Source organism: Ictidomys tridecemlineatus, chromosome 2 (genome assembly GCF_052094955.1).
Source record: "Ictidomys tridecemlineatus isolate mIctTri1 chromosome 2, mIctTri1.hap1, whole genome shotgun sequence".
Lineage (NCBI taxonomy): Eukaryota > Metazoa > Chordata > Mammalia > Rodentia > Sciuridae > Ictidomys > Ictidomys tridecemlineatus.
The window spans coordinates 112,252,127-112,262,793 of NC_135478.1; the positions used below are offsets into that span (position 1 = coordinate 112,252,127).

At 39.5% G+C, this 10,667-nt stretch overlaps 1 protein-coding gene and 1 non-coding gene across 26 annotated transcripts in view; both read right to left on the reverse strand.

The window, feature by feature from the left end:
• Depdc5 (DEP domain containing 5, GATOR1 subcomplex subunit) overlaps positions 1–8,499 on the reverse strand; it is a 155,764-nt gene extending 147,265 nt beyond the window's left edge. For 20 of the 25 annotated variants that reach the window (XR_013434977.1, XR_013434980.1, XR_013434979.1 and 17 more), the window contains exons 1-6: positions 8,372–8,499; positions 7,471–7,588; positions 3,407–3,494; positions 2,872–2,918; positions 1,055–1,140; positions 69–152 (exon numbers count right to left, since the gene is read on the reverse strand). Coding sequence is in view for 21 of the 25 variants with exons in the window: in XM_078039540.1 (XP_077895666.1) it covers positions 69–152; positions 1,055–1,140; positions 2,872–2,918; positions 3,407–3,494; positions 7,471–7,528 (363 nt within the window). In the remaining 4 variants the exon portion in view is untranslated. Of the gene's footprint in view, positions 1–68; positions 153–1,054; positions 1,141–2,871; positions 2,919–3,406; positions 3,495–7,470; positions 7,589–8,203; positions 8,332–8,371 lie in introns of those variants that run through there. The other 5 variants (XM_078039539.1, XM_078039545.1, XM_078039548.1 and 2 more) reach the window with 5 other exon arrangements.
• Positions 825–896, reverse strand: Trnaa-ggc (transfer RNA alanine (anticodon GGC)). Its single transcript has one exon. It is a non-coding gene; the product is annotated as a tRNA-Ala (tRNA).
• Positions 8,500–10,667: the final 2,168 nt, after the last annotated feature.

Below are 10,667 nucleotides of genomic sequence, written 5' to 3' on the forward strand. Positions count from 1 at the left end.
AATCTCTATGATAAAGAAGAATTATTTATATAATGGAATAAGAGACTTTTTTTTAAATCACATCTTACCAAACTTTTCTTTAGTCGCCACATATCCCCTCGGCCAATGTACTGATCCTTAAAAGTTAATTCCACTAGGTCAAGGGTCACATCCTAAAACAAATAATCAAACATACCTCTCTGCATTACTTTGCCACACTTTATAATAATAAGATAATGCTCACTCATCATGAGAAATACACTTTTGCAAGAAAGAAAATTATTGAAAGATCATCCTAAATAGCAGAATCCCGACAAACAGAATTTTATACACCAAAGGTTGTTAAGTACAGACGATAAGTCTCCAACAGATCCTATAGCACTTATCACATTTAGTGAAGAGTAACAAAGTACTAATTTTGTGTTTTAGTCTATTTGCTATTTTAGTTTGCTTGTGGTTTGTGTTTTTGAGACAGGGTCTCACTATGTTGCCCAGACTGGTCTTGAACTCGAAGGCTCAAGTGATCCTCCCACCTTAGCCACCTGAGTAACCAGAACTATAGGTGCACACCATCATGCCCTGTGTTTAATCTTGAATTCTACCATACAAATATAACATTGAACTTTATTTTTCTATATGTCAATAATACCTTTCAACAATGTTTTTTACCTATTATAGCATTTCAAGAAAAAAATTAGAAATAAAGAAATTTTAGTAATTTAACAGAGAATTACACATACATCTTCACACATAGAATCGTACTAGAACAAACTTTGAAAAGCACAGAGGGAATTTAAATGAAATCTAGATACCACCTATAATCTTTATTTCTTTTTTGTGGAGGAGGGGGGTGCTGGGGATCAAACCCAGGGCCTCACGCATGCCAGGCAAGCGTTCTACCACTGAGCCACATCCCCAGCCCACCACCTATAATCTAAATGACCTATATATATAATCACATATTTAATTATCTAACACTATACTTAAGTAACTCATTATTTCTTTAATGACTTAGACTTGGAGAAAGGGTACTAATCATTCTAAAAAGATATTCAAGTCCAGAACACAGACATACTTTAGGGTCTACAACATTCACGTATACATCTTGATAAGGTCTTAGCCGGAACACTTGAGTCACAGTCTGGTCCACACTGATAGTTTCTGAAACAGAAAAAAAATCTGGATTAGAGAACACATTTTGAAAAAACAGGTAAACATATTCTAACCTATAAATATGGAGATATTAAAAAAGCAACACAACTGATAACCTGCCTTGGGGAAGACATGTTCTCTGCCTTCGAGGAACTTAAAAAGAAACAACATTGGGCTGGAGGTATAACTTAGTGGTAGAACATGTACTTAGCATACTGAACCCCTAAATTTAATCCCCAGCACATAAAAATAGCAATACAGCAAAATAAGAACGTTCAAAGACCTATTAGAAATTCATTTAAAAAAAAAAAAGTTTTTCTTGTTCAGAATGAAGGTAATAATGTAGTTCAGGAAGTTTTCAATGAGCCCTAAAGCTTGATAAATAAGAAATATAACAGGTGGCAGAAGATGGGGTAAGGGTATGAAGGAAAGTCTTAAGAAGACACTCCAGGGGCTGGGGATGTGGCTCAAGTGGTAGCACACTCGCCTAGCATGCGAGAGGCACTGGGTTCGATTCTCAGCACCACATTAAATAAAATAAAGATATTATGTCCACCTAAAAAAAAACTAAAAAATAAATATTAAAAAAAAAAGAATAAGACACACCAGGGTTTTTTGTTTTGTTTTGTTTTTGATTTTTTTCAGTCCTAGGGATCAAATTGAGGACCTTGCTTATAGTAAGTAAGTATTCTACCACTAACCTACATCCCTAGGCCAGAATTTTTTCCCATGAAATTTAAATATCAAATGGTTGAATATGAAAAGCTGATATCAAAGCCCTTTAGGAGAAATCACAAGGGTGTTTTGGTTTGTTTCTTTGAAGTACTATTTAAAGAATTATTTCCTATAAAGTAATATATGGGTTCCTTGGACAGCATGGCATAGCCATTAGAGGAAAAGGGAAAGAATTTAGATCCAGAGTGAGTAAGCAGTTGGGCATAGTGGTGCACATCTATAATCCCCATTATCTGGGAGGCTGAAGCAGGAGAATCACAAGTTCGAGACCTGTGTGGGCAACTTAGGAAGACCCTGGATCAAAATATATTTTTAAAAAGGGCTGGGAATGTAGCTCAGAAACAGAATCCTCCAGTTCAAGCACCCCCTCCCGCCCCCTCCCCCGCCACACACACACACACACATTCCCTGTACAGAGTTTGGAAAAGTATTAGAACAATCATCAACATATGTTTCTTCCATGCCCCTACCTCACCCAGAGTTGCACTTAAATATTTTGTGGGTGGGGGGGAATATATATATATATATATATACACACACACACACACACAAATATATATAAATAATATTTAGGAAACTATGCTTTAACAACATCTTTTTTTTTTTTGGTGGGAGGAATTAAATATAAAACTTCCCATAGTCAGATTAACTTTTCTCCTGACTCTAAATATTATAGTTTCTTCAGTGCCCTCACGTTGCTGACAGATGAGATTCATTGGCAATTTTGATAGGTGACAATTATTTAAAGAGGGAATAGAATTTGATAAGAAGAAAAGTACTTGCCCTCATGCCCTGAGATTAGAAGTCTATTAGTTTCTAAAATAGTAAATATAAAATTCTCAAAGAAGAGAGCTCAAGGGGCTGGAGTTGTGGCTCAGTGATAGAGCACTTGCCTAGCATGTGTGAGGCACTGGATTCAATCCTCAGCACCACATAAAAACAAATAAAATAAAGGTCCATTAACAACTAGTATTTTTAAAAAAAGAAGAGAGTTGTAATGTTTACCTTTTTGTAAATCCTCCTTAAGTGACTTGACTTGCAAAAGCAAAGGGCTAATAAAATAAAAAACAAAGATGTAAGAGACCATAAGCAGTAATTCCTCAGCTTTCTTCAACCCCCACAAAAGATAAACAAATCACTCTTGGACATACTATAACTTGTAGCACTATGAGAATTCCATTAGAAACAAAGAAACTGTACTTGCAGAAAAAGAAATGGAAAAGTGCAACATAATCTTTCAGAGATGTCATCTCAGCTTTAAAAACAGAAAGAGTGGACCACTTTAAAAAAAAAAAAAAAAAAGAAACAGGAGCTGCAGTGTGGCTCATTGGTAGAGCACTTGCTTAACATGTGTGAGGCACTGGGTTTAATTCTCAGCACTGTATATAAATAAATGAATAAAATAAAGGTCCATCAACATCTAAAAAATATTTAAAACACTAATGGTTGACCCAATCTCAAAGGACATTAGCATTTTAAAGTCAAACATCAATTGGAAGCAGCAGGCTGCCTGGTTTGCTTATCCTAGCAAGATGCTCACCTATATTCATCGTTGGGGTGAGCAATCTCCACAATGTCTCCAAGCTTGATGTGAGGAAACACTTTGGGGTTCACAACTAGCTCATCATCTGAAAGACAATTCAATCTTAAATAGAAAACAGAAGCTAGGTCTGTAACCCTAAGGCGAAGCATGTGCTTAGCAGTCATGAAGCCCTGAATTAAATCCCAGAAACCCACCCCAAAAAGTAAAAATAACAAGTAGAAAATGCACTCATAAATTTCTTTTTTTTTTTTTTTTTTTTTTTTGCACCATTGGGAACTGAATCCAGGACCTTGCACATGCAAGACAAGTGCTCTACCACTATGCTACTTTTCTAGCCCTTTTTTATTATGAGAGAGGGTCTCGCTAAGTTGCCATGTAGCCTTGAACTGATGATCCTTCTGCCTAAGCTTCCTTTTTTTTTTTAAAGAGAGAGTGAGAGAGCACAGAGAGAGAGAGAGAGAGAGAGAGAGAGAGAATTTTTTAATATTTATTTTTTAGTTTTCAACGGACACAACATCTTTGTATGTGGTGCTGAGGATCGAACCCAGGCCGCACGCATGCCAGGCGAGCATGCTACCGCTTGAGCCACATCTCCAGCCCCCCTAAGCTTCCTGAGTAGCTGGAATGACAGGAGTCTGATACCATATGCTATGGGGTTTTTGTTTTTGTGGGACTGTGTATTAAACTATTAAACTCAAGGCCTCATTCATACTAGGCAAGTGCTCTACCATAGAGCTATACCTCCAGACACTAAGATTATCTTTTTGTTGTTGTTGTTTTCCTACCAGGGGTTAAATTCAGGGGCACTTAATCACTGAGCCATGTCCCCAGCCCTTTTTATTTTCTACTTTGAGGCAGGATCTCATTAAGTTGCTGGGAGCCCAAGTTGCTGAGACTGGCTGTGAACTTGTCATCCTCCTGCCTCAACCCCCTGAGCCACTGGGATTACAGTCATACACCACCATGCCTAGCTATTTAAAATATTTTTATTAGTTCATTTTAGTTATACATAATATTATGATTCATTTGACAATTTACAAGCACAGAATATAATTTGCTCCAATTTATCCCAGTACTTCCCCCTTTCCCTTCCCTCCTCCTTCCCCGTTTCCTTTCTCTACTCTAGTGATATTTCATCTACTTATTTATAGTTTTTTAAAATTATTACTTTATGGCTATAAAGGTGAATTCACTGTGGTATAATCATATGTGTAAGTAGGAAAGTTCGGTCAGACTCATCCCTTTGCCACTCCCTCCTTCCACCTCCCTCCCCCTCACTCCATTTCCTCTACTCCACTAATTTATTTTCATAAAATCACAGCCCCACCCCATCTTTTTTTGTCCTTATTTTAATCTAGCTTCAACACATCCGAGAAAACATTTGACCCCTGACAGAATTTCTGAGTCTCGCTTATTTCACTTAACATGATATTCTCCAGTTCCATCCATTTACCAGCAAATGCCTAATTTCATTATTCCTTATAGCTGAGTAAAACTCCATTGTGTATATGTACCACATTTTCTTTATCCATTCCTCTGTTGATGGGCATACAGGTTGGTTCCATAGCTTGGCTATTGTAAATTGTGCTGCTTATAAGCACTGATGTGGCTGCATACCTACAGTATGCTGATTTTAGATGTTTTGGATATGTATCAAGGAGTGGGACAGCAGGGTTATATTATGGTTCCATTTCCAGTTTTTTGAGGAATCTCCATACTGTTTTCCAGAGTGGTTGTACTAATTTGCAGTCCCACCAATGGTTTTATTTTAGGAAGAAGATAATCACCTTTATTTATGCTAATATTTTTAAAAAGTACATTTCACATTTCAAATATAACCCTACTCAATAAAATTCAGCCTTGCTGGGGATATAGCTCAGTGGCACTGCAACATTTGCCCAGCACTTGAAAGCCCTGGGTTCCAGTTCCAGTAAGGTGGCAGATGGAAGAGATTCAGTCTAATGAAGTGAATGAAACATTGGGTTAATCCCAAATTTACTTGATAAAACATTTCCATTGACAGTTTTTTGCCAAATCTCTGTGACGCCTCCTCCTAATTTCCATAGTCTGAATTAAGTTCCATGAGCACATATTTTGTTTTGTTTAGTTTCCTTTTTTCTATGTTTCTCATTAAACTTAAAAAAGACCTTGTCATACTCATAATCTTTATGTTTGGCATAAGTATATGCCTAATAAATATATATTGGTTGTATATTTATAATTTTCAGTATGTTACCTAGCCACATGTCTTATGTACATAAAAAAGTAGATTTATATACATTGTATATGTTATTCACACTATATCCTTGTGTTATTCCCCATGCCAAAATTATTTTTGTTGTCTATTTAGTATCTATCTACTCTAAAAACGTTTAGGCAACACCAACAGCACACAAAGTATAGTATTGATAATAGTCTGTACATTTTAGCAGAAATTGTGTTTTAAATATAGCCATGCCTGTGTCTGGTCCATTACATCATTTAAGTAAAGACTCAAAACATCAGATATAAAAACTACTATTTTCCCTTTTTGGCAGTCTCTACCCTCTAACGGCTTATACATATTTAATATAGGAATAAATGCATACTAAAATATACATTAGAGGTTGGGGTTGTGGCTCAGTGATAGAGTGCTTGCTAGAGTGCTTGCTTCACATGTATTAGGCACTGGGTTAGATTCTCATCACAGCATATACATAAATTAATAAAATAAAGGTCAATCAACATTTTAAAGAAATATATATTATATCTATATATATATATATATAGAGAGAGAGAGAGAGAGAGAGAAAGAGCGCGTGTGAGCGAGAGAGAGAGAGATTTTTTTTAAATTTCTTTTCTAAATTTTTTTCTTCTATACTTCCAAGCATGGAGATATAGTTCAGTGGTAGAGCACTTGCTACATGTGTGAGGCCCTGGTTTTGATCTCTGCCATATATATATATATATATATATATATAAAACTTAAAATACATCCAAGTGCTATGGCTCATTTATACATTCTCAGCTACTCAGAAAGGCTGAGGCAAGAGGATTGCAAATTCAAGGCTAATCTCAGCAACTTAGTGAGACCTGTCTCAAAATAAAAAATAAACAAAGAGCTGAGAATGAGGATATAGTTCAGTGGTAGAGCACACCTAACATGTGGAAGCACCTGGATTCAATTCTCAGTACAGAAAAAAAGGGGAGGGGGTTAAAAAAAACAGACTTAATATGTCATTAATTGCAAATTCTGAAGTAAATAATGTTGTTAAGATGTAAGGGAAAATAATTCCTTTACAAAAGAAAAAGAATATCATACTACCAAGTGCCCTACTTTTCTGCAGATTTATAAAGTCAAGGCTCTAAGAAAAACTACTTTAAAGAAAGCCCTTGAAGGCTGGGACTGTAGCTCAATAGTAGAGCACTAGCCTAGCATGTGTGAGGCACTGGGTTGGATCTTCAGCACCATATAAAAATAAATAAGAAAAATATTGTGTTCATCTATACTTAAAAAAGAAGAAGAAGAAGAAGAAGAAAGAAAGCCCTTGAACTTGAAGATAAGGTAAACTAGAGGCTTACCTGAGATGAATATGGAAAGTCAGAGGCAGAGCTATTATGCAGATTATGCTTTAGTGAAGCTAACATGCTGCATCCTGTCCCTTTTTATGCCAAGGAGACAGGCAAACTTTCATGCTTTGATCATACCTGTTCTAAACACATCTATGCAAGGTCTCACTGACTCTGAACACTAAAATACCATTTTAGTTTCTCTTATCTGCCAAACAAGTGTAGGCTGGAATTTTAAATATACAATAAATTTGTAATAAGCAACACAATTCAACAAATGAATGAAAATAAACTGGCAATATTCACAATGTTCATTAAAAGCCTGAATGAAAATACTTTTAGAAAGGGCTTGTGGTTTATAAGTCCTATCATACTTCTTATTCCTGCTTTACTCAGGAAAGTTGCCTGTTTAGCCTCAACTGTCACATGAGTTGATGCGTAATTTTCCAGTCACTGGACACATCAGAATTTCAGCCAACTTGCACAACCCCCAAAGACCAATCAATACTGACCACTGCCCCCAAAGCCCTTCTTGTGGATGACCAGTTTGTAGACCTTTGTTGTTCTCATCTTGTCCTTTGGTTTCCTTCAGCTGTTCCAATCTTGGAGCAGAGAAGTCATCTTGCGTCCCTGCCATTGAAACACAAACAAGAAGGCTAGAATGTCAGACTTTCCTTGCACTCCTCTTCTGATTTTGGTGTTACTCAGTTGAGAGGAAGCGCCAAACACAAGATGAAATCACTCCGCCAATCACAAAGAGAGGGAAAACAATCCAGAATCTAAGAATTAAGGGTAATTGGGGGCCGGGTCTTGTCAAACCTCTAAAAAGATATTCTATCTATCGCATCCTCAAAGAGGACACTTGCAGTAAATGGGACATTCATTACCTGGTCTCTATCTACCAAAAATACCCGAATAATACAGAAATCTTAAAAGAGGTTAACCTACTCCATTTGTAGACAAAACATAAGGGACTTGCCCAAGGTCACTCAGACACTTTGGAGCACTCCCACAATTTGCGTTCACCCAACAAAGTCCTGGGCAAGGCAAGTATGAATAAGAGGAAAGCAGGGGGTTCCATCAGTACGAACTCTCAGCGGACCCTTCCGCTGAGGCCGCTGAGACTCAGAGAGGGAGCAAGACTTGTCCAAGGTGACAAAGCAGGTTGGGGACCGAGTCGGGACTCGAACCGGGGCCAAGACCCCCTCCCTCGGGCCCCAGCTCAGAGTGGGCAGTTCCACTCACCTGCAGCTCCGGAACCCCTTCCCACCTCAGGCCGGAGCCCCGAGGGCCGGACCCTCAGTAAGTACCCGCGCCTCCCCAGAACACCCCACGTAACCCCGTACAGCCCACAGGCTTCCCACCCCCGAGTTCTAGGAACCCCCAGGCCCTACACAGCCACGGAGAGCTCACCTGAGAACCCGCGCCGCTCCCGTAGCTCCGCCCAGGGGCACCGCCCCCTTCCCGCCCCCGCGTGCCGGGCCGCTCTCGCCAGGCCTCCTCCTCGTCTCGGTGACCGCGCCACTTCCTCATCCGGGGCTCGCGCCAACGGTGGGGCGTCTCCTGCAGCCTCAGCTTCTGCCTCTGACCACTTCTCAGCGTTTCTCAGCCACTAGCCAAACCCTTTGCTTGCCTTGAGAAGGAAATGCGAAAATAGAGTAGTACCCAGGATCCTAGTTTTACACTTAGTGATCAGCAGCAGGGGAAACTGGGAGAGTGTCCCCAAGCTAAACTTCCTTGCATATAAACGAGGCTAATTACTCTCTCCTGCCCACCCCCCAGGGCTTCTGAGAGGTGTGAAAGGAAATTTCTGGGAGAAACTTTGGAAAATACAAAGGGCCGAGTGTATAAGACAGTGTAAAGGTTCCTATTAGCAAGTATCCATTTGGGGGATGTTTACAAACACCCCAAGACTTTCTGTGCTCCTCTGGCTATTAATAACAAAGTAGTGGCTGCCCATAACTTAATATCCTCATGTAGTTGTATGCCTAGTAGGTGGTAGATACTATTGTACTTCACAGACAGAGACTGAGGCTGAAAGACAAACTCCTCGGAAGGATAGATCCAGACCCCACAGAGTCCAGCATGACACATAAACACCCATAGCTCTGTCCAAATTCCCATCTGATTTGGACATTGGTCTTCCCTCAAGATGATAGAAGACAGAAGTGGAAGGTGGGAAAAAGAGGTTAAGGGAATAATTCTATAAAATAGCCCTTCTGTGGTGTCCCCACATTCTTATTTCTAAGAAGCAATTTATGTTCAGCCCTGCCTGTATTAAGTGGATGGGATATGTCACATTCCTCAGGAAACTACCTGTTATCCGCAGGAGAACTGCAGGCCCAAAATAATGTTGATAAGAGGAACCCAAGTTACCCTGAAGGGGGAAACTTTTGTGACCTTTTACACAGACTAGATGTGGTAACTTGGGTAAATAAGGAAAATTCCTCTTAACCATAAACTCTTTAAGAATTGTTGGCTGAGAATCCAATTAGAAGGCTCAGGATATAGCTCAGTTGGTGGTGTGCTTGTCTCACATGCAAAAGGCCCTAGATTCAATCTCAGACCGCCCCCGCCCCCCCAAAAAAAATTCAAGAATCCAATTAGAGAGGCCAGGGTTGTGGCTCAGTGGTAGAGCCATTTGCCTTGCCTGCATGAAGCTGGTTCAATCCCTGGCACCACATAAAAATAAAAACAAAGGTATTATGTCCATCTACAACTAAAAAATACGTATGTTTTAAAAGAAAAAAGAAAAAAAATCCAATTAGAGGGGCTGGGGTTGTAGCTCAGTGGTAGAGTGCTTACCTCACATGTGTGAGGCACTGGGTTCCATCCTCTGTACCACATAAAAATAAAGATAGTTAAAAAAAAAAATCCAATTAGAGTTGGTCAGCATAGGCCAAAATGACCTAAAGTTGTCTTGACAGTGGGGATGTGAAAGTCTGATGTCATCCTGCTGTCAGTCAAAACTCAAGAGGTAGACGTGAGTGGGACCCTCTGGAAACTTCTCTGGCATCCCCAATAAAGCTGGCATGCAGGACACACATGCTGTCCCTAAGAGGACCCTCTCTCCCCCTTAAGAGTGTCCCCTTTCTCTTTTCCTGTCCCTTCAATAAATTCATGCCTGTTACTCTAGACAATATTTCTGAAATCTTTCTAACTTGATCTCAAGGATGGTGTTTGAAGCTGATGTCTTGGCATGGCTCAGAAGGCTGAAGTAGGAGGGTTTCAAGTTCAAATCCAGCCTCAGCAACTTAGCAAGGCTCTTAACAACTCAATGAGACTCTGTCTCCAAATAAAATTCAATAAAGGACTGGGGAGAGGCTCAATGTTTGAGTGCCCCTGGGTTCAATCCCCAGTACCAAAAAAAAAAAAAAAAAAAGAAAAAGAATGGGTTTTTGAAGGTGGCCTTTGTACTACCTCAGTTTCCCAGAACACCACAGTGCTATAACAAAGAGAGAGCACGCCAGAAACCAGGTGAGGTGACTCACTCCTGTAATCCTAGCAGCTCAGGAGAATCTCAATTTTGAGGCCAGCCTCAGCAACTTAGTAAGGCCTTGTACAACTTAGTGCAACCCTGTCTCAAAAAAACGTAAAGGGATGTGGCTCAGTGGTAAGCGCTTGTGGTTTCAATTACCAGTACCAAAAAGAAGGAGAAGGAGAAGAAGAAAAAGAGAGAAAAACAGAGCTGAGTGGGCTGTGTCCTCAG